The sequence below is a fragment of the Diceros bicornis genome, chromosome 35 (assembly GCF_020826845.1).
Source record: "Diceros bicornis minor isolate mBicDic1 chromosome 35, mDicBic1.mat.cur, whole genome shotgun sequence".
Classification (NCBI taxonomy): domain Eukaryota; kingdom Metazoa; phylum Chordata; class Mammalia; order Perissodactyla; family Rhinocerotidae; genus Diceros; species Diceros bicornis.
The window spans coordinates 3,901,077-3,926,103 of NC_080774.1; the positions used below are offsets into that span (position 1 = coordinate 3,901,077).

General features: G+C 43.7%; 1 protein-coding gene across 1 annotated transcript in view; it reads right to left on the reverse strand.

The window, feature by feature from the left end:
* The window catches only part of TMEM132C (transmembrane protein 132C), a 356,987-nt gene that overhangs the window by 227,787 nt on the left and 104,173 nt on the right, over positions 1–25,027 (reverse strand). Inside the window, exon 2 of the mRNA XM_058531234.1 lies at positions 10,063–10,951. Within this exon, the coding sequence (XP_058387217.1) occupies positions 10,063–10,951 (889 nt within the window). The remainder of the gene's footprint in view (positions 1–10,062; positions 10,952–25,027) is intronic.

The window sequence follows — 25,027 nt, forward strand, 5'->3', positions numbered from 1 at the left end:
CTGTTTGCAATAGACAAAGCTGTGATCTGGGGACTCGAAAACCAAGATGACTTTTAAATGGGTTAAAGAATGTGGAACAAAAGAGGCCAGGCTCCGGTCAGGAGGGCTCTGGCTCCCTTCTCTTTTCACAGAGCTAGAGTCAATTTTATGTTTAAATGTTTCCCACAACAGTAAAATCGCTCTCCGATGTTTCACCGAAGCCGGGCTGCCTGGCAACCCAGATGTGTTGTGGGGAGCTGGGGAGGGGCCCTGGGCAGGAAACATTATTTCCTCACTTCTTCCCAAGCAGAAAGAAAATTGTTCCTTTTCTCCATTCCAGAAGAATACATTTAAAATGACAAGCTGAAGAAAATGAAAACAAACCTTTTCTTTGGAGACATCCAACAGGGGAAATGAATTTTAGACAGAGTGTGGGAAAATGAATTTTCCAGAATTTTCTGAATTAACTCCAAACTTGCAGTCAATGCAAACATGAATGTGTTTTAGCGTCTCCTCCTCATGATGAGTCTGGGAAGAGTCAAGTCGCTCCTGAGGACTCCACTTGACCCTAAGGATTGATGCCCGGCTGGAAATGAAGAGCCAACAATTATCTAGGGCCAGTCGGGTATCTGGAAAATGCCTTTGAGGGTTTTTCATATCCTCAGACATAAAAGGGATAAAAAAAAAAAACACTCCCTGAAATTAAATTATAATAGCACACGCACAGGCTGTGCTCAGTAATTAGAGGAATGGATTTGAGAGTGCAGGTCTAGAGTCACCCGGCAGAGAAGGGCTTATTCTCCACATGGCCAAGGCACACATTCCCATTCACAGCTTTGCTTTCCCACCACAGGCAACATCAGTTGGAGCTGCCAAGGGGCATGTAGCCATGCAAACCAAGGATGACACAGTGGAAGGCTCTGAAATACATCGGGTGGTCCGTCCTCTCTGTAGTGGGTTGAAGAGTGCCCCCTCCCCCAATTCATTTCCATCCAGAACCTCAGAATGTGACCTTATTTGGAAATAGAGTCTTTGCAGATGTAACTAGTTAAGGATCTCAAGATGAGATTGTTCTGGATTCGGGTGGGTCCTAAATCCAAAGACTGGTTTCCTTAAAAGCGAAAGGAGAGGAGGATTTGAGATACACAGACATGGAGGAGAAACAGAGGGAAAGGCCATATGAAGCCAGAGTGATGTAGCCACAAGCCCAGGAGCACCAAGGGTGGCCAGCAGCCGCCGGAAGCTAGACAGAGGCAAGGAAGGATTCTTCTCTGGAGCCTGCAGAGGGAACACGGCCCTGTCAGCACCTTGATTTCAACTTCTGGCTTCCAGAACCGTGAGAGAATAAATTTTCTGTTGTTTTAAGCCACCAAGCTTGGAGAGATTTGTGACAGAAGCCCTAGGAAACGAATACATTCTTCTGCTTTGAGCCGTGACTTAGATCAGGAGACACAACTCTGCAGCCTATAGACACAATCGGGTCCTCTGGGCCTGCGCGGTGACGGCTGACAAGTGATTCTGTGGTCCACATTCATACATGGAAAGATTGTGCTTAAAAGCCCACATTTTCAGCTTCTCTTCAAAACCACTAAATCTGGTTGCAGTGGTCTTGTTGGTCCCCAACAATTGCTGGGAGCTGAGGAGCGGCCACTCCCTTTAGAAAAGGCACGGGAGCCCCATTTGCTGCCGTCTCCACCCATGGTGGCTCCATCCTTTCCATGGTGGAGTGGGCATCAGACTGGCCACTGTGCGGAGGCGGGGAGCTTGTTTCAGTGCTGTGTTTACATAACTAACATACTGTTCTTACTAGATTATGTGTTAATCCGGGGCGGTTTGGGGCTTGACTAAATGAGATTATGGGGGCGTGCTAAGGCCCTCACAAGTCACTTCTTAGCACGCACTGTCCCCCTTACAGTTCCACTCCCCTGTATTCCCTGGCTAGCTGGTATCGGCATTTAAGTTTGCCTCCTTCCACCTACACATCTGATTTAAGCCAGCCGGTCCCTGCTTTGGCCTTTCTCATTAATCAAAAATGTTAAGTGGCTTCTAAATGTGACATGGCACAAAGTATAATAAATACTTTAGTATCAGCGCAAAAGGTTCATCCTGGCAAGATCCTAAGAATATTGTTAAGTGTAGGAAAGGCAGCTAAACATTTGGTCACTTGATGGAAGAAGTTTCAGTAGACTACAGTTTTTTAAAAAATTGCTTCAATCACTTTTTCTTTTTTTTTTTGTGAGGAAGATCAGTCCTGAGCTAACATCTATTGCCAATCCTCCACCATTTTTTTTCGTTTTTCTCCCCAAAGCCCCAGTAGATAGTTGTATGTCATGGTTGCACATCTTTCTTAGTTGCTGTATGTGGGATGCTGCCCCAGCACGGCCGGACAAGCGGTGCGTCGGTGTGCGTCCGGGATCCGAACCCGGGCTGCCAGTAGTGGAGCGCGTGCACTTAACCGCTAAGCCACGGGGCCGGCCCCTGGTGTGGTTAGTTCAGGGCAATAAAGGAAGGTCAAAGTCAACAATCTTTTCTGTGCCACACATCATCTCTTGGGATATCTTTTTGTTGTTGTTGTTTATTTTTTTAAGTATACAATTCAGTGGTATTCGGTATATTCACAAAGTTGTGCAACTGTCACCACTATCTCACTCCAGACTATTTTTATCACCCCAAAAAGAAACCCTATACCCGTTAGCAATCATTCCCCACTGGCCTGCTCACTGGGTCCTGGCAACCACTCATCTACCCTCTGTCTTCATGGGTTTGCCTGTTCCAGATATTTCACACACGTGGAATCATATAATCTGTGGTCTGTTGTGTCTGGCTTCCTCCACTTAGCATCTTGTTGTCAAGGGTCATCCACACTGTAGCATGTATCAGTACTTCCTTCCTTTCCATGGCCACATAATATTCCATTGTATGGGTAGATCACATTTTGATGGACATTTGTGTTGTTTCCATGTTTTGGCTATTATGAATAATGCTGCTATGAACATTTGTGTATTTGTGTATATTTTGCGTATAATTCAGTATAAATAGACTCAGTTGTAAAAGTCCATTACTGGTTTGAGTCTACTAGGAGAGACATGTTCCACATATCCCACCACCCACCCAGCACTGGGGACCTATGGCCCTGCCCTTTGCCCCTGCTGGTTGGGGACTATGTTTGCCTGTAAAAGAATAACTTCACAAAACCCTTTTACAGGAGGTGAGAGCCAGACTTTGAATTCTACTTGAATTCCCTGTACATTCAGGTTCTAGAAATGAATCCACCTACGAATCTCCTCTGCTTGGAAAAATACGTCTCTCAACATTCCTGCATATGAAGTCACTTTAGCACATCTCTTTAAAAGCTTCTTCCTTGCCTCCCTCTCTATCCTTTTTATTTATTTATTGGAAGATGCTGGGAACAGACTGCAGCTGTTAAGCAAAACACAACGTTGAGTTGATTTGGTTGGGGGAACATTAGTTATTAACAATAACGATTGTGCATACACCCACCCGTCAGACAGGAACAGAACTAATGAATCAGTAGGTCCCACCTCCAACAGCTGGGAAGGAACGGAACGCCCTCTCTGCACCAGAGCTGACAGCACCTCATTGCTCCCCTATTCTGTGATCCTGACTCTACAAAGCAAGAGATGTTCAAGACTGGATGCGTGGCAGAGAGCAGTCTCTCTCCTGCTCCTTCTTTATTCTTCTGGGGGGACTATCTCCCTACTTCACAGTGTTTTACTTAAAAAAGAAAAGTCATCTCTTAGGGTTTAGGCCCTGAAGGCTCCATTATCAGTCCTGGCACATGAAACCTACCCAGCAAAGGGCAAAGCAGTCACACGAACTGCTGTTCTATTATCAGTTATTCTTGAGAAACATCACGTGGCCCAGAAGAGCAAGCAGAAAAGGAGATGGGCAGGTTTCTGTTTTTGTTTAGTGGAGGGTGACTTGTGCCGAAGGGGCAGCCAGCTTTGAGGGATGCCCTGGTGGCTGGGTCACTGGCTGACCGGACCTGGGATAACTACCTGAGGGCCACAGAAATCCAGAAACGTGTGGGGTCAAAGACAGGGGATGCCAAGTAACTTGTTTTCTCTCTTCCTCAATCATCTTTGAAATATTTTGGATCCTTCGATATTTGGTTGATTGTACTGAGTGGACAGTTAGCTGTTGGTGGGGTTGGAGGCACGTGAGTCATTTATTCATTCAACCAACACTGGCTGACTCTGCTGTGTCTCAGACACTCTTCTAGATGCTGTGATATAGCAGTGAACAGAACACACGCCCTCCTGGAGATACAAATGAAGCTTCTACTGGGAGAAGGGAGACAAATAACTATGTGCTGTGACAGGTGGTGACAGATACAAAAAAAAGAAAACTTAAAGGGGCAGGGGGGATCAAGAGTGCCAGGGAAGGGAGATTTTGCTATTTCACATAGGGTGGACAGGGAAAGCCACTCTGAGAAACTGACCTTTAAGCACAGACTCAGAGGAGATGGAGGAGTGAGCCACATTGCTATCTAGGGGAAGCATACCTTAGCCAAAGGACACAGCCAGTGCAAAGGCCCTGAGGTGGGAGCATGCTTGCATGTTTGAGGAATCAGTAAGGATACCAGTGGGGCTGTGGATGAATAACCAAGGAGGAGAGGGGTGGAAGGTGAGACCAGAGAGCTAATGGATGGCTTGTAGAGCCATATTGGCCATTACAGGATGTAACTTTTCAAAGTGAGATGGGAGCCATTTGAGCATTTGGGTGACATGACCAGGTTTACATTTCAGAAGAATTGTTCTGTTTGGTAATTGAGTACACAGTGATGACAGAGGCTGTGCCAAGTAGCCTAGACATAGGCACAGAGATGATGCTCCATAAATCCAATTTACATTGATCTGCATAGAAGCTCATTTCAAGTTAAATTTGATCCATTAAGAAAGTTTGAAGACCTAACCCACTATGTACTCAGTACTGTACGTGTTGCTGGCTATCAGGTAAAGTAAGACATGATGGTGAATAAGACACGGTGTCGGCTTGAATTAAAGAATATTCACTTACGACGAGGAACCATCTTCACGCCCAGTATCTGAAGCTGCTCATGCCTAGGAATGAGTCACACCATTTCTTCATTTTCCCACCCAGATCCACACACAGACCATCCAGATGTCTATACTCTTTGAACATCAAAGACGTAGATCAGTGGTCGTCAGTTGGGGTGATTCTGTCCCTCAAAGGCTATGTGGCAATGTCTGGAGACAGTTTGGCTGTCACAGCTGGAGAGAGGAGGCTACTGGCAGCTGGTTGGTAGAGGCCAACAATGATGCTAAACATCCCTCCATGCACAGGACAGTTGCAACAGCAAAGAATTGTCTGAGCCAAAATGCCAACAGCACCGAGGTTGAGAAAGCCCAGCATAGACTAAACCAGTCCATAAGCGAATCATCTTCCTTCACCATGAGACACAGAGACATGACTATTTGCTCTGCATAAACTCATGGGAGCAACATAATGCAATCTCAAAGTGAGGAAAGACTGTGACCCTCCTTGCATCCCTAATTCCAGTCGTTGAGTTTCAAGGTTCTGAATTAGTTACAACTGGAGAACAAACCCCCTCCGTTCCTGTGAATGACTTATTTCAATTAGGCAAGCTTATTTTAAATGGGAGAGGATGAATGAGAACCGCCTTTGCTTCTTTAGGAATGAGTTTCAGTTGCTTACTGACAACGCCAGAGGCACGATGGCCTCCCACTTCTTCCCTTTAATGACCTGCAAGGTCAAGGATCTACCTAACAGCTGTGGCTTGGGGTAATGTGAACCTGGATCCCACACAGGGAGTGCTTCCACAAACTCAACTTCAAATGGGGCTTTGAGGAAACAGGCGTCTGGAAGAAGGACCGTCCTCGGCATCCCGGGGTCATTGGTAGCTTTCAAGCGTGTGGAGATGGCCACGGGGAGTTTTCAGGACTGACGACCCCAATTGTCAAAATATTTTGGAAACCCTCAGAATAGTGAACAATACCTATGCTTGCTATAAGGAATCTTGATATTTATTTCAAGAAGCCTCAGTCAGTCATGAAGGAAAACATCCATGCAAAGGAACATTTCTGACACAGGTTTGATATTTAGTATTTGGTTTTATATTAATTCAATAAATGTTTACTGGGCCTTACTACGTGCTAAGCCATATGCCAAGGGACAAGGGGCTGGACCCAGGGAACCAGCATACTCACAAGTATTTGTAAAACATATCTGGTTATGCATTTTCCATTTGTGTTGGTAATTATTTTATTTCTTATTATTTTTTTTTTGGTGAGGAAGAGCGACTCTGAGCTAACATCTGTGCCCATCTTCCTCTATTTCGTATGTGGGTTGCCACCACAGCAGGGTTTGACAAGTGGTGTAGGTCTACGCCCGGGATCCGAACCTGCAAACCCAAGACACTGAAGCGGAGTGTGCGGAACTTAACCACTGTGCCACCGGGCCGGCCCCTCTTTTATTTCTTATTTTCTCAAATAGATATTTACAATAACATTATAACTATAGGAAACAAAGATTGGACCTTCACCCCTTGACTTTTGAGTCTCAGGAAGTCATGTGATCCTAGAGCAGAAGTTGTCAGTGAATTAAATTCATGAAGTTGCAAACGAAATGCAGGCTGCTTCTTTTCGCCTGTGGAAGAGAGTATCATTTACGAAAACGATCTTGTAAAGGAGGCTTAGGCCAAGTTTCCATATATGCTCTTGGCCCTATAAAAATTCTCAGGAAGTCCAGGCTATTTTCAAATATCACCGCCTCATCAGTGAAGCCATTATGCAAGGTGGCGATAGACTGTCTCTGGATTTCACAGTCAGGAGAGTCTCTCTGCAAGGCCCCACGAGTTTCTCAGCGGGAGCGGAAAGGTCCCAGTGCAGGGCCAGATGGATGCCTCCTGTGACCTCACCAGTAGCCGTAGGTGGAGGTGGCTGGAGAAGTGTGGTTTCCAGGAGCCGTCGCCCTCACTGGAAGAGAGTGGTGGTTCCCAAGCTTCAGTGAGCCTCACACAACTCCACTGTTTCTTCCACCTCTGCGCACCTCCTCTTGTATTCTCTTACTGAATATTTTTCCCTTCAAACAATTAATTTAAAAATTAAAATTAATTTTAAGTTAAAATTAAATATGCTGTCTGGAAAGGGAAAACCTGCTTCTCCCAGTCTTCCCATCCCAGTCACGGCAGCTGCGTCCCTCATGCCCGATGTCTTGGAGTCATTCTTGACTCTGGGTCTCCTCCACCTCTCTCCCTAGGACTTTGATCTGCGGTTGGAAAGGTCAGGAAGGCAGAAAGAGGGCTGCTGCCCTTCACAGCGTTAAGCAACATCCTACCCAGAACCACGTCGTTATTACCCTCTGTGCTCCAGAAACTCTTGTCATTATAAAAACAAATTTTGCTTTTTAAACAAAATCACGGAGAAATGAGAATCTATACAGCTTTCAGAATAAACCTGGTAGCTGTTGTTTTAGGCAAGGCACGAGGTCCTCTTACTGCTAAAATAGAATTCAACGCTTATTGAAGTTTTGATGGATGTTTCAGAACAACCCTGTTAGTAACATTCAACATTCACATAAGTACTTTTTATGTGCCAGACACTGTTATAAGCACCTTACAAATAAATATTAGCCCACTGAATCCTCACAACGCTATGGCGGTAGGGACTGTGATCACATCTGATTTAGAGATGTGGAAACTGCAGCACACGGAGGTTAGGTGACTTGCCTAAAGTCACACAGGCAGGACGTGGAAGAAACAGGAACAGAACTGAGGCCAGTTGGCTGCAGGACCTGTGTTCTCCACCAGTGTGTGATGAACGATACAGAGAACATCTCCTCTCCAATGAACCAGGTCTGAGCAGCCCACCTTCAGCTAAAGGATTGCACCTTAGACCTAGGGACCCAGTGACTCACTCATTCTCACCCCTGGTGGACCACAGAGCCTGCATTTCTGAAAGGGAAGTCAAGGATAAGTGCAAAAGGGAAGATCATTATGACTCTGGGATTTTAAAACTTGTTAGCCGGGCTATCAGTTCCCTATCTACTGTCCAAAGAGCCAGGACCGGATATATTTGTTTTACGATGGAATGACGTGAAACCAGGGGTGCTAAGGGACTCAGTGAAAATGAAACTCAAACCTTCCAGATCCATCTCTTTCCCCATCCAAGGCAGAAGGAAGCAAATCCAGATCCTTTTATCTCAATATTTGCTATCCTGGACCCTCGGTTATAAGGTTAAGACACTTCCAATAAGTCATGGATGCCTGACAGGGAGTTTATCTCTCCTCACCACAAAGTCAGCGGGTGCCCGGCCTATACTGCAAACGTGATGGGAACCCCTGGAGGGCAAACTTTACATCTCGTAAAAGATGTAGGATTTCATAACGTCGCTGAATGCGCTGTTGTAAAAGTCCTCCATCATATCCAAACACACTGTCAAAGGAGGGTCAGGGAAACTCAGTCCACTGAAAAATTGAAAGAAAACATTGTAAGGCTGCTGACAAGACAGACACTTCAGAAGAGAATTATTCAGGTCTGAAGGACTTAGGTATTGAGAAATGTATTGAAATTGAGGAAATGAATGAAAGAAACTTGAACTAAACTGGAGTCGGGAAGGCCTGCAGGGGGAGCTCTCACACCCTATCACACATGCTCGATGACACCAAGCAGAAAGCATCTTCCACAGGAAATAAAACTACTTTACTACTGAAGGAAGACTTCTCTCCCTACCGGGCAACAGCTCAGTCAATGAGAAACGCTGCAGCTCAGCCAATGAGAAGCTGTTGCTGCCCGGAACTGTTGCTTTCCCCCCATGAACTTTCCTTAGGAACAGCCCCTCTCTACTTCCCCTTTTTCTCTATAAAAGCAGCTCCTCTCCTTTGTTTTCCAGATTTGCCTATGGTTCGCCATAGCATGCACATCCCAAATTGCAATTCTTTTATAAGAATAAAACTCATTTTGAGATAAAATAACAGGCGAATTTGCTTTTTAAGTCAACAAAACCTCTGAATGCATTTTGTAAAAACAAATAAACAATCAAAACCTTTTAAAATGACCACTCTAGTCATACAACAAAAGTTAAACAAAAAGGAAATATGCTATAACATGCTCTCGCTCTGTTTTGCAAATATTTTTCCAAGCAACTCATTCAACATGTGATTAATTTTTTATTCTAAAAAGGAACCAAAGCATAGCTGCAATTATAACCTAAATCCTTCTTAATTATAATATAACAAAGGCGATTTTTATCATCTTTATCTTTTAAACAAATCTCAATCAGACACTTTTTCATTATTATGTAATCCTGGTCCACATTTTAAGAGGATTTGCTTTAAGTGGCTTTCCCCCCAGTGTTAATTATCCTCAGATAATAGGCACTCCTGGACCAAACTTGAGAATCATTATACAGAGTGACAGAGCAACTCTCTTCAAACTTTGGTGCAATCTGTGGAACCAGCAGTCGTAATGGTAGGTGGGTTATTCTGTTGTTGTTTTAATTTAGTTTTTTTTCATTTTTATGAGATGGAATACCTCTGCGGGATAATTTTCCATTGGGCAGATTCCTTTACTCGTTGCTAAACTGTACTCACAAACTGAGGTTTTCCCAGCTGCTACCTGGCAACACTTAACCCCACCAATTTTTTTTAAAAAGAGTTTATCCTTGGCTTTTTAGACATATACACCCAAAGTGAGATATCATAACGCCTATGTGGGCTCTGTGAAAATATACTCTCACTAAAGCAACCAGTATCTGCATTTCTACAAAAGAATGCAAAGCTAAAGAAAAATCATATCTGTCTCCAAGTTCAATGACAACCCAAGGTCAAAAGAGAGTGAGTAATTTAGTCCTGCTTCTTTTGGGTGGAATTTCTGGCCTCCTTCTCCTGCCCCCCAGTACACAGCGTAAGAGGAGCTGCTGAATGCACGCAGGCAGGTGCATAATTTGGCCTCCACTCCGAGGCAGGCGGAGGGGCCCTGAAGGTAGTGAAGATGGACTCTTCTTGAATATATATCCTAAGCATCAAATACAGCCTCACATTAGGACCAAAGACTACTTCGGGCCAGTCTGGGCACCTACCTCAAGATGAAGAGGTCCACAGTGGAATTGCTGGCGACAGTGACATAGGCAGTGACCACGTCTCCTTGTTTGACTGGCCTGGAAGGCAGCCAGATGACCACGTTGCCATCCAAACGCAATTCGCTGAGCTGAGCACTGTCCTGGGCCCGATAGAGGCTGACGGCACCAATCCTCTGCAGGTGGGACGTGGTCTCCTCCAGTCCGTCCTTCCCTGGACGGATGGCATTGCCCTTCCTCATGTCCCCACCAGCACAGTCTCCTCGCCCGTCCCCGGGCTGCACGGTGTAGTAGAGCTCCACGGGGCTCCCCTCCTGCCGGTCCCCCGACTTCTTCCTCCCGGCCACCACCGTGGGGGGGCTGAACCAGCTAGCCAGCAGCTCCAGCTCGGCCACGCACAGCCCCAGGTCCCCCTGCAGCCGGCAGCCGCCCCTCACCTCGCGGGTCTCCCGGAAAGCGAAGACCCGCAGGCAGGGCAGCTTCTCGGCGGGGCTGTGCTCGTCCCAGTCTCTGCCCACGACGTGGAACAGGACCTGCACCCTGGGCCGGCTCAGGTAGATCTCGTCCCGCAGGACGGAGGCCTTCAGTTTCCAGTTGAGAGAAAACTTCTTGGTTGGGCCTAAAAGGTTGGAAGTCAACATCAAGTCCAGAGGCACCACCTTCTCCACAGAAAAAGGCCCATAGCTGGCATTTAATATGGGAGGCCGCTTGGCTTTGTAGGTGAAGAAGGACTCCACTCTGGTCTGCAGGCTGGAGTTGCGCGTCACGTCCTGGTTGGACTCCCTTAGGAAGAAGGAGGTCTCTGCTCTGAGGACGTGGTAGCTCACGGGCAGGTAAGGGGGCAGCGAGGAAAATCTCTGCATGTTGTCTGTGACACCACGGCCCTCTATCACTAGAGGGGGAGAGAAAGAAAAGACCAAGACAGAGATGGGGTTATTACTGGGCTCCTTAGAAGTCGTTAGGTCCAGAAGCAATTTAGAAATGAGAAACATCCTGAGGTCTAGTGGGCTAGAATTTTCACGTTCCTTCTGGGATCAGCCAGTAAATGACTCGACATGCTCTGCAAATTGTATGCTTATATTAGGTTGAAATATATGAAACTGAGATTTTTGTAGGTTGAGCATTGTTGAATGGTGGCAGTTTTACATAGTTCAACCTAACAGAAAGCTGGCAGGTTACATACAGGGGTCAAGTGAGTAGAGTTATTAATAATTTGCGTGAGTTTAAAACGTATTTCATAGCACTGGTACGTGAGGAGAAAAACAGACCAATGGAACAGAACAGTCCATAAATAAACCCACAGACATCTGGAAATTTAGTGTGTGATAAAGGAGGCACCACAGATTGTGAGGCAATGACAGACATTTTCCTAAATGGTGCTGAGAAAACTGGCTAGCCATTTGGAAAAAAGGTACAATTAGATCCATACCTCACACCATACACAAGAACACACTTCAAATAGATCAGTGATCTCGATGTAAGAATATGAAATTCTGAGTAATAAAAGAAAAATATGGATGAATTACTCTAAACCTGGGTGTAGAAAAAGCTCTCACACTATGACTCAAAATCTAAATGCAATTTTTTTAAGAATGATAACTTTACCTATGTAAAATTTTTTAAAAACTTTTGCGTAACAAAAAAATATAATAAAGTCAAAAGAAAAACGACAAGCTGGGAGAAAAATATTTGCAATATATGTATTGCAGATAAAAGGCTAATGTCCCTAATATAGAGAGATCTTGAACTTTGAGAGGAAAAGATTTAAAAAAAATTGAGAAAAAATGGGCAAAGGATATGCACTGACAATTCACCAAAAATATATTAAAATTTTCTTTCCATATATGAAAAGTATGCAACCTCACTCACAATTAGAGAAATACAAATTAAAACTACAAACAGACACCATTTCTTACCTATCAGATTGGCAAAAATTACGAAGTACACAATTGGCAAGACTACAGGCAACAGGCTCTCTGATGCATTGCTGCTGAGAATGACAAATGGGACAAGTCTTCTGGAAGGGAACTTGGCAATATCTGATAAAACTACACAGGCATTTTCCTGTGACTCAGCAATCCCACTTCTAGGAACCTAGCTGAAGATACACCTCTGGCAATTCAAAAATACATACGCATATGGTCATCTATTGCAGCATTGCTTCTAATTGCAAACATTTGACACAACCTATGTACTCATATGTTCAGAAATGTTGAATAAACTATAGTATGTGCACACAGTGGAGAACTCTGAGCTGCAGAAAAAGGAGGAGGATCTGTGTGAACCAATATGGTGTGGTTTCAAGAATATACTGTTAAGTGCAAAGTGTAGAAGAGTGTCTACAGTATACACTACTTTATATACTTAAGCATATGTGTAGTACATATTTACTTTTGGGTAAAAAGAAGGGGAGATTAGTAAATACACATGCATCTGCTCATTTGTGTAAAACACATACAGAAAGGAAAAAACAGAATCTCGAAGATTGGTACCAATGGGGGTTGAGTGAGAACAGGGATGGGGGACGGAGAGAAGGGATGAGGTGACACTGCCAAATGTACCTTTGTGAATAGTTGTGCCTTTTGTAATCATGTTAATGTTTTACACATGATATTAATAATAACACCAACAAAAAGAAGTAAAAGCCTAAATTGATTATAAATGGAAACAAAAGAACTTAACTCTATTTCACATGAATATCGAAACCACACTGAAGGAGGAAGAACTGATCCAAATAAGTTTTAAACAGATGTTTTTATTATAAATCCTCAGGCTAAAGACAAAAAGAACCATAAACAAATATTGAACCACCATTAAGTTTGTTAGGGGCAGAAATATGGATTAGCAATTCTGAAAGTATTTTCTGTATGTTATAGGATTGAGCAAACGAGATAGATATTGTGAAAAATGGAAGCTAGGAGAAGGGAGTTAAAAACCTAGAAAGGGAGAAGGCAAGAATGAAACCTATAGTGTGTTATAAGGGGATTGGAGGTATCAGTATGGACTCAGAGTTTTTATACACATAAATATATAGATATAGGTTATGTATACACATGTATGTATGTATATGTAAACACATACATTTCCCAGCTCTGTCCAATGAGAGGTTTAGAGGCAATGACAGCCAGTAGCAATAAGCACGCCTAGCCCCCAGATATTGGTTTCCAAATACCATTCTTCATGAAACGGAAGCAGGATTCCTTAGAGAAATGTCTGATTCCAAATACGAGATAATCTGGAACATCTTAGTGTGTCAGACAATAAGGCAGTGCCCTAAGAAAGACGAGGACATGTCAAAAGGACACAAGAGCCAGCAGCTTGAAGAGTCTCCCACTGGATAAATCTGGGATAATTTAAGCATCAAAATAAATGATGGTAAAGGATCACAAACCGTTGAATGGAATAAGACTCCATGAGTTGATAGTGATAGAATAGAGTATCTAACCTTAGAAGAAAGTTCTTCCTTATGGTATAATCTATACTGAGGCTCGACAACATTCACAGCAGTGGCTGGTTCAGGCAAGAACCATAAATGGATGCTAAAACTAGTCGGTGAAAGTTTCGTGAGTTACCAGACGATCACATAATCTTAAAGTGTCTTCCAACAAGATGGCCCCAAGTTGCTCTTTGAATTACACATGGAGAAACCCGGCAGGCAACATCTTAACCAAGTGATCAAAGTTACATCACCAGTGATAAGACAAATAGGCATTTTGTTCCCCCTAATATGCACTAAGAAGAACACATGGATTCTCCAACATTTCTGCAAAAAATTGCATATTTGTATAGAAGCACGAGGAAATATCAGAGGGACACTCTATGAAATAACTGGCCTAATAAGTGTCTAGGTCATGAATGATAAGGAAAGTTGGAGGAACTGTTCAAGATTGGTGGAAAAAAAGATGTCTAAAGATACAGAAACTGAATGCAACCCATGACTTGAGATTTTCTTTTGGAGAAAGTGGCAAAAGTTGCAATAAGTCTCTAAGGTAGCTAATAATATCGTATCAATGCTGATTTCCTCATTTTGATAATTGTACTATGGTTATATGAGAGGTTATCTTTATTTTTAAAAAATACACCCTGAAATATTTAGGGGTGTAGTGGTATTATGTCTGTAACTTACTCTCAAACAGCTCAGAAAAGAGAGAGAGAAGAAAGCAGGAGTGGGAGGACGGGGAGGAAAGGCAGGACATATGTGAAAGCAAATATGGTAAAATTTTAGTATTTGAGGAAACCAGGTGAAGGGTATATGTGAATTCTTTTTACTGTTCTTAAAACTTTTCTTTAATTCTCAAACAGTGTGAAAATTTTAAAAGTTTAATGAAATAAATAAATGTAAGCCAGACTCCTTGGGCTTCCTGGATTCCTCATCTCTCAGAGATTCTGCTTGCTTATTTATTCATTTGTCAGGAAAAATAGTAATGAGATAAATCATTTTCCCGATATTATTCAGAAATAATGAGTAAATGCACCACCGTGGAATTATTCCTAAATCCTTTAGATTCGTGGATAATCTTGACCCATTTGGGCAGAGAGTGATTTTTAGTCGTTAATTACCAAAGACACTCTGTCACCATCACCTTACTCCATAGCTGGGAAGAAAGTGTCTGTTATTAACTATTCCAGATGAAATGAGTAAGACTGAATAGGCATGCCACCTCTCTCCACGGGATGCCAGCCCTGTTCCAGGGACACAGAGTCTCTCTGGACCCATCCTTGGATTTATTCCAGTGAGTGGTTATACCTGACTTCATGCACATGCCCTCTGCCTTTATACATATCAGACATTGCAAACTTCTCCCTTATGGAGCTCAGCCCAGCCTACAGATGGGTTTTGTTTGCCCCACAGTATCTTAAAAGATGGCTATGAATGGGAACCATTTTTAAAAACTGGGAAGTATCTGGGTTTCCAGCTTCTCTTTAAACGTGGGAGGAACTGGCAACACTTAGGCTTCATGCACACCTGGCAACAACAGGAAAAGACGCTCAGCCCACATTGCTCAGTTAAGTTACCTGCTTGACCCTCAGGTGCATTTGAGTTTGAAAGCACTGATTAGAATCTTCCAGCCAGGTGAGTTGATGTACACAGGCTGAGACAGGAAAGAACATCACCCCTGTCTTCCTGTCTTTCTTTGTCCATTGCAGACATCAATAGCAGTCCAACCAGCAGGCTCCTTGCTGTTTGAAGGTTCTCCTGTCTAAAGATTCCCCATGGGCTTAGACTTATATTGTTGGCAGCTCACACCAAGGACATAAGGAGTTAAAGGGCCCCAAATGCTAACTTTGCAGAGCCCAGGAAAGCCCATCACCTTGCCCTTGTCTTTCGAAACCAGCCCAGAAATCCCAAACAAGCCTCTAATCATATATTGGGAGACAAGACAGGATTCCGTCTCTCTCCTCCCGTCTTTCCAAACTTCCCTTCTGTCCCTCCTTCTAGCTGCAGCAAGCACAGCCCATCCAGCATGTGGGGCAGCCTCGTGCCTCTGGAAGCTCCCCTAATCCTTTTCCCGGCAGGGACACTGGCTAGCAGATCAAAGCTGCCTTTGGTGCTGAAGCCAAACAGACTTGGGTTGTCAAGATGGCTTTTCAAAGAAATAGCATTCTCCCCTGTTCTTTGCCCAGGGGCTTTGTTCTGAGGTCACCAGTAACGAGGGTACATGTGCCTCTCTCTTTAGTGATGTCTCAGTGCTTCCATTTTAACCCACTCCTTTCAGAACCAGGTTAAAAAACTCGCAAAAGGCCCTGCCACTGTACAACATTCCAGAAACGGTTCTGGCTCTATGTCCTCAAAAAATTCCTTATTTAAGCAACTTGTAATACTTTGTAAAAACCAATGGACTAATTGCCGCATTGGATGCTTTTATTCTGATGTATTTATCCCTCTCCAAAAAAGCTGTTAAACCTTGAAGTGAAGAGATTTAGAGACTCATTTGTTTGCAGAAGGTAGTGGGCCAAGGAATCTCTGAAGGAACAGAGCAAGGACTCGAAGGCCCGTCTGTGTAGGGGTGCATTCCACAACAGGAAGCATTTGTCAACAAGCTTTTTTGCCATTCTGCACTCTTCCTGAACATAAGGATTTCTTTTTTTTTTTGGTATTTTTACCAAAAAAAAAAAAAAAGCCTAAAAGATGAAACTTTTGCTTTTAAGCCAATGCTGAGTTTATTTTCTATAAAATAAAGCTGGAGTGAGCTTGCTGTCTTGCTGTCTCTTACAATTCTTCTGTTATGTAAGCAGTTCATTCTTTATCCTTCATATGGAGCAAAGTGTACCTAGATTATACCTTCTTCTTGAACCTGGTTCTGAATTTTTTCAGTTCAAGAGAGATTTAACTTGAGCCAAGAAGAGACAAACATTGTAAAGAAGGGAGTGTGGTCTGGTATGGTGGTTAAGGACCTGAAGTTTGGCCATAAAGAGATCTAGGATTGATCTACTCAACAGTCATGTGATCTTGAGCAAGTTCTTACCTTCTTGGGGCTTTTGTTTCCATAGATGAGTAGATGGATAGACGGATGGATGGATGGATGGAGAGATGGATGGATGCATGCATGGATGGATGGGTGGATGGATGGATAGATGGATGGATGGATGGATGGATGGATGGATGATTGGAGGGATGGATGGATGCATGGAGGGATGGATGGATGCATGAACGGATGGATGGATGCATGAACGGATGGATGGATGGATGGATGGATGGATGGATGGATAGATGGATGGATGGTTGGATGGATACATAGGTAGATAGATAGGTAGGCAGACAGGTAGGTAGAGAGAGGTAGATATATAAGGTATTATAGTAGCTGTGGTAGAGTGGTTACAAAATGGCCCCCATTCTCCTCCTGTGTCTATACATTTTGCATGTAACTTTGTAATTCTTCCTTCAAGAGGAGGAGTTGATCGCCCCTCCTCTTGAATCTAGGTTGGCCTTGTGATTTGCTTTGGCCAACACAATCTGGCAGAAGCGCCAGGGTGCCAATTCTGAGCCCAAGAAGCATTGCACACTTCCACTCCCTCTTTTTGGAACTCCTGCCATCACCTTAAAGAACAAGCCCAGGCTAGCCTCCTGGAGGAGGAGAGACTATGTGGAGGAGAGCAGAGTTATCCCAGCTGAGGCCATCGTAGATCAGCCAGCTCACAGCCCACAGCCAACCTCCAAACAAGTGAGAGAGCCCAGCCAAGATTAGCCAAGTCCAGCCAAAATCAGCAATCCCTAGAATCACGAGAAATTACGAATGTACAAAGCCTCTAAATTTTGGGGTGGTTCCTCATGCAGCAACCCCTGATGGAGTGGCCAATAACTATGAAGAGTTGACTAACGCATCTTAGGTATGCTTTTAAATGCTTTATATGTTGAATCACAATCAGTTCTTCACAACAATCCTAATAAATACTATGATTATCCCTTCTATAGGTAAGGAAACTTAGGAATAGAGATGAAAGTAATTTTGCCCAAGATCTCCTGGTTATAAGTGATGTAGCTGAAATTCAAACCCAGCTGTCTGGTGCCAGAGTCTTCTGTCCACTGAGCAATAAGGCCCGCCTCTCTCTGCTATCTGCCTCACAGGTATGGGAGGGTTTGGTGAGATGATGCTTAACAAAGTGCGTAGCAAGTGCCTGGCTCCTAATAATGACTCAGATAGTGTTACATACCAATATCTATTGCTCCTGATTTTTATTATTATTGAAGTTTAAATGTACCTTGTTCCTTCATATCTCCAGAGCCCGGCACACGCCATTCATTTGCCTAATTACTTCTGCTCAGTTCTCAGCTCCAACCTCACCTCCTCCAGGAAGCCTTCCCAGTTGTTCCCACTAGGTCAAATGCCCCTCTCACACACTTATAAAACACCATGTGACATTCTTTTTGACACAGCTGTAATTTATTCATTTGTGTGCATCTTTGGTTAAGGGCTGTCTCTCCCCTAACAGATTGGAAACTGGGTAGGAATAATGCTTGTATTCACATGGTAACCTTTCTGCCTGGCAGAAGATGTGACACAACAATCACTCATTACACACTTGAGGAATGCATGAGGTCTGACCATGGCGAAATGGGCTGAATGTCAGATAAGCAAGATGGTGGAAGCAGCCACTTCACAAAACACTGTAGCAAGGTGTTCAATGAAGGCGAGTGTAGACATCATCCTATAAGCGATCAGAAGAGTTGGAGTCAAAGCCCATGGATGTTCCAGCAACAACTACCAGGGGGTGGCAGTTCTCTGTAACCATTCAGTGTCAGTACACCAAGTGTTTTGAGGAAACTTCATCTTCATTTAGGGACCTTCTTTGCCTCACAGCTTTCTACTTCTAGAGTTTACTATTGCCTAGAAGTAAACTAATCTAAAATAAACAATGATTACAGCATTCAGGTACAATAATTTCTATTCACCAATCAAATAATGCACCAGGAATCATCAGTGGGTTTGCTGAGAATTGATCAAGAACTTATTGAGAATAAAGATGTCCTTCAGTAGGTGAGTAGATAAATAAACTGTGGTACATTCAGACAATGGAATATTATTCAGTGCTAAAAAGAAATGAGCTATGAAGCCATGAAAAGACATGGAAGAATCATAAATGCATATTACTAAGTGAAAGAAGCCAGTCGGAAAAGGCTACATACTGTCTGATTCTAACTATATGACATTCTGGCAAAGGCACATCTATGGAGACAGTAAAAAGATGAGTGGTTGCCAGGCATGGGGCAGGGGAGAGAGATGAAGAGGTGGAGCACAGAGGATTTTGGGGGGCAGGGAAAATACTCTGTATGATCCCATAATGATGGACACATGTCATTAGACAGTTGTCCAAATCCACTGAATGTACACCACCAAGAGTGAGCCCTGATGTAAACTGTGGACTTTGGGTGATGATGATGTGTCCATGTGGGTTCCTCAACAGTAACAAATAGACCATCTGGTGGGGGATGTTGATAGTGGGGGAGGCTGTGCATGTGTGGGGGCAGAGAGTATATGCGAAATCTCTGTACCTTCCTCTAAATTTTCCTGTGAATCTAAGCTGCTCTAAAAAAATTAAATATTTCTAAAAAATAAATTTATTGAGCATATATCTGCCCAGGACTGCAAAGAACAGCTCTCTGCACACACAGTGCTTCCAAATGAAGAGGGTGTTTCCTAAGGTTCAGACATTCAGGTATTGCTTTCATGACATCAGCCATATAGTTATGCACTATTAATTAATCAATGAGTTTATTAGTAATTTTATTAATTAAAATATTTAGATTATTAAATATCAGCAAATTAATTAATAAGTTTCTTTAGATAATCCTACCATGAATGCAATCCAAGCTCCTGCGCCCCAAATTGCTGCCAGCCTACCGCTCTGAGCCTGAGGTTTGCCATTTCTTTGTTAAGTGGGGAAATGATCAAGTGTAATGTGCTAAAGATACGGCCACACCAAATGAGACTTTCTCCTTGATGGAATTAGAATAATTCAAACAGAATTGAAAAGGGAATCACTTTCCCATTTGTGAGACTCAGGCGCCTTCACACCATGTCCATGTACCTCCACCAACCAACCACGTGGATGCTCATGAAAACGGCCCCCCTGGAGCTGTGCAAGGCGCCGCCTGCACTGTCACACACGGCGGCTCTGTGTATGTCACCGAAACTCATCTCACATTTTGGAGAGCCCGGATCTCATGGATTAAGGAAGCAGAGGTGATGACCAGCCTTTGTGGTGTTTCTTTCCCAACACTCTTTCTCCTGATTGCAAGGAAACCATCCCACGACCTCGTGAGCACTGACAAATATCCACCCTCTTACTCTGGTTCATCTGCTCACAACAATGTCTCCAGAAAGATAGGATTATTGAGTAATTTTTTTGATCTGAAACAATAGCCCCAGAAAAGTCCGCTGCTGGCTTCCTAAGGCCGCAGGAGAGGGAGAGAGGACAGTTGACAGCTACACCTTTGTCTCTGGCCTCCCAGCTGACAGCACGTTCATTTGCTGTCTCCCTCCTGTTTATCCGTTTTCTTTATCTGTGCTTGCCTGTCAGCGTGGGGGATATTGTGTCCTGCATCAGTTGTTCATCAGAGAACTCTACTGCAAAGCCGTTGCCGGAAATTGAGTTTTTGAGATTCTGAGATAGTGAACACAGGAGATGTCTGTGTCACTTGGCACCCAGACAGAACAACACCGCGGGAAATGACCCTTTCAGCCAACATAACGTGCCACCTTCATCATGATGCGCCCTTTTGGATGTGTTGACTGAGATGGATTCTTTCGAGTTGATTCTCTCTGAGCTGCGACGTGAAGGATGGGTGGGGTTGAGGGAGGTTGAACAGACTAGGGAAAGGATTCAGGAGGGAACGGCATGAGCAAACGATGAATGGAGAGAAAGACTGGGACCTACGTGTGGGGAGTGGGAGCGGGAAGTCGGTCTGTCTAGAAAGTGGGATGGGGCCAACTTTTGCTCCGAATGGGGTAAGCCGTGGATGCCCACGAGGCACCACAAGGCAAAAATACCAGGTCCTGCTTCCTCTTCAACTGGGTAAGAGAAAAACAAAAGTCGCAGGAGTAACCTAAATGCACAGCGGTAGTGTTTGGGGCTGTGCAAAGGGCTTTCACAAAGAGCATCTAAGTCAGTGGTTCTCAACAAAGGGGGATTTTGCCCCCTAGAGACATCTGGCAACGTCTGGAGACATTTTTGATTCTCACAACTGGGGGAGGGCGTGCTTCTGCCACCTAGAGGGTAGAGGCCAGCGATGCTAACATCCTACAGTGCTCAGGACAGGCCCACCACACCGTATCCAGTCCAAAGCGCCAGCCGCGCCGAGGCCGAGAGACGCTGATCTAACCTGAGTTACTGGGACGGTGTTCAGTGGTTTGTCACAGGTACGAGAGGGGCAGAGTAGGGGCTTAACCAAGCCCTCTCCAGCCCGGGCGGGGATATGGATCACGTGGTGAAGAGAGCTCCTGAAGTCAGACAAGATCCAAACCTGGATCCCTGTCCCCAACGTACTAGATAAGGATTTTTTTGCAAATACCTTATTCTTGGGAGTCTCGGAAGCCTCATCTCTATCATGGGAATAATATCAAAACCACCTCATGTAAAGCAATATGCAAAGAACCCAGTACATAGAACATGCCTGAAAATTGGGAGAAATTGCTGTTGCTATCATCATCACCATAATGAGTATTATTAACATTACCATTATTTCAATCACGTTGATAAGTTATAGTCAAAAGCTTGTAAGGCTACAGAAATGTGAAAAAGTTGGGTGACATCCCTGTATGCAGAAACCTCTGAACTCAGAGGAGGTGGATGCCTTCCATGACCCCCGTGGCATCGTATTCTGCCTCCGGCAGCTCCGGCTCACCCACGTGGTATCAGACACCTGCAGAACAGAAGCCTGCGTTTCCAGGCGTGCCTCAAGGAAAGCCCTGCTTGGCTTTCCCTTCTAAGTCACTGCGGCTTTCTTGAAACACAAGCCCGCCCGAGTGTTTTGAGGGTTTTTTCTCTCCCCGTTTGGGATTTATTAACATTCGGCAGACACCAAACGCCCCTTTCTGCTAAATATGCCTCATTGTTTCCTTTTTCTTGAAACAAAAGATGCCTTGATGAATGGATTATTCTATTTCCATGCCTCTTCTGAACAAACTCCTGAATATCCTTTGCTGAAATTACATAGTGTGGTTGGCAATTTCGGAACAGGAAAACTCTCCTTTAAAAGAGCAGGTACTCAGATTCCCCTCTGAGCCCCTGGGGGGGTGGTAATCCCCCTTTTACCCCCAGAGAACTCCGTAATCACTTTGAGTGCTCCTCAATCAGGCCCCCCCAAAGTAGAGCAAAGGAGTCACGCCTTTCCAAGACAAATTCTCTAAAACATCCAGAATCTTCGACGTTGTCCGCATGAGAATGGTGCCTTGGGTAGGCACAGAGAGAAATATTTACCAGGCAAAGTTATAAATCTAATATGCAATGTTTTAACTGCACTGTATTCATATTTCCTGAAGTTGAGCTTGGCAAACTGCCCACGTTGAGTGTATTGTGCATTTTCCAGTATTGCAACTACTGGGGTGAAGATTGTAATTGATTTGATGAAACTTTACTAAGAAGTTGTTTATCCTTTTGGAAAATTACATTCACAGTGCCCCATCTGCTTGTGAAATCCAAGTTGCCCAAACTTGGCTCTATCCATCTGAATTTTGGCTGACACATCCATGGTGACTCTAAACACGGGGCAACTCTGGCTACTTCACACGGTTTGCTAGAGACACACGTTAAAATATTATTTTACTATGAATTACTTTGGTCGTATTTTTCCTCTCTATGACAGGGCTCTACACAGATTTGTTTTTAACTATGTATATAGGTAGGTACAAGGTTACAAATTTAATTTTACGATGTATAAAGGTGAGGGCTGAGAACCACTGGTCTCATCCAGGAGTCGGCAATTTTTTTCTTAAAAGGGCCATAGAGTAAACATCTTAGGCTTCGCAGGTGAAGAGGCAAAACCAATATTATGCAGGTACTTATGTAACCATTTAAAAATGTAAAAAACATTCTTAGCTCGTGGGCCACGCAAAAACAGGTGGCAGGCTGGATTTGGCCCATATTTGGTAGTTTGCCAATCCTTGGTTTAAACCAAACAGGGTATTTCCAAACCTGTTTCCAGTAACTGGTTCAGTAATGCATAGACCTAAAGCAGCGTTCTTAAACAAGGGCAATTTCGCCCCCCAGGGGACATCTGGCAATGTCTGGAGACATTTTTGAGTGTCCTTGTCGGGGTGGGTGGGTGCTACCAGCATCTAGTGGGCAGAGGCCAGGGATGTTGCTCGACATCCTGCATGCACAGGACAGCCACCGCACAGCATTATCTGACTCCAAAGGTCAACAGGGCTGAGGTTGGGGAACCCTGCTCTAGGCCAATTGGGGTCAACGAGCTATGAGGAGAGGTTTGCTGGGACTTCTGGGAAAGAAACTCGCTCCTAAGAGAACCACAGAAGCAAACGTCTTCCTCCCCAGAGGCAAGTGAGGGACCAGGTCGCCCCATTCATGCTGTCATCCATCCCAAACCTATGAGTGAAACCCCCAGAAACAAGGTCAGCCATGGGGTGGGCACGGCAGAGGGACCCTGAGCCTTGACAACATGGAGACCACTGGATGAAGGTGGCCTGAATCTCGCTTCCCTGCCACGCTTCCCGTTGTGTGAACCAATGGGCGTCCACAGTGCATAGGGCTTTTCTCTTACTTTCAGCCAAAAGCTTCTAAAATCATACACTTTGGTTCCATGCAAACTGAGGTTACTTGGCTTTGCAAGTCATAAAGAAGGGATCAGCACACTTTTTCTATCAAGGCCCAGATAGTGAATATTTTAGGCTCTATGGGCCAAATAGTCTCTATTGCAACTACCCAACCCTGCTCTTGGATCACGAAAGCAGCCAGAGACACATGCCAACAAATGGCTGTCTCCTCATTCCAATAAAACTTTATTGATGAACACTGAAACTGGAATCTCATAAAATTTTCCCATGTCAGCAACATTATTCTTTAAAAAAAATTTTTTTCCAACCATTTAAAAATGTAAAAACATTCTTAGTTTGCTGGCCATCGAAAACAGGCGGTGGGCTGGATGGGGCACGGATTTGCTGACCTCCGAAACAGACGAAGCCTTTCTAAGAGCTTTGTTTCACGCAGGTGATGACTTTCTGGGTGTTTTCTTCAGAGCTCTCTACAATCTGAATTTTATACCAGGTTTATCTCATTGATTCAAAATATAAACATAGCTCTTACTATGCCTCTAAAACAGTTTGGGAATGGAAGCAAAAAAAAAAAATTGATCAGAGTCAAGCATCAGAAGGGATTTAGAGTTGCACAATGTAAGCATTTAGAGCAGAATTTAAGTAACTGCATTTGCTGCTCATATAGCATATGGTTTGAGGATGTTTAGCTGTATCTATTCAAAGAGAGGGGCATGTATTTATCGCAGATGGTGGTATTATTTACGATGGAAACTTACATTAATCCTGCGAGTCCCAATTATCTCAATTCATGTAAATAAAAGGGAACAGCATTCCTGTTCTTCATGATGGTCTTTTTCCTCAAAAATAAAGAGCTTATTTTTAATATAGTCCACATATTTTCTTTCCCACTAATTACAGATAATTAAAAAAAAAAACCCACCTTCTATATCTCATTGAATCATTCCCATTTTTTTCCCACATATGAGTCTCATTTGCCTGCTAGTTTGCATCTGTAGTTTTGTTTGGTTATGCTAGTATTTAGGATGATTATATTAATGAGGAGTCTTAGGACACAAAGGAGAAAATGCTTTCCTGATGGTTGAGTAAACAAAAAGAAGGAAAGAAACACCAGAAGATGAACGTGATTTTCTCTTTCATTATATAGTCTTTAACTCTTCGTATGGTGAAAAAGGACATTTAAGCTGAGCCTTCCGAGAATAATGGAGAATTATAGGGGAGAATTCTGAAAAGAAAAGGGGAAAAAAATATCTTCCATGGAAGGTGAAATCTTAGCCCCATGAAACCTGCATTATTGACACAGGAGGATGAAAATAATAACACCAATAATCTACAGCTTGTAGGTCCAGGTGCTGCATCTCATACATCAAGTCCTTTCAACAACTCTGTGTTGAGTACTCTTATTGTCCCATTTTACAGATAAGGAGACTGAGGCCCAGAGAGGTTAAGTAACTTAGCCAAGGTCACTCAGCTAGGAACACTAGAATCAGGATTTGAACTCAGGACCTATGCGTTCACCTTTATGCTACACTGCTTTGGGATATTGCTTTATTTAAGTTAATATCTCACTTCTAGTTATGTTTTTCCTATGGAGATAGAGTGCCAGTGCTTGGTAAAAAATAACAATGAGAGAACTATTACCATCTCATGCTTGTGTCAGTCTAGAGATGCTGAATTCCAGCTTGAACATCAAGTTAACCTTGAGGAAAGAATGGTCGAGAGATGGAGCCCCTGGATCC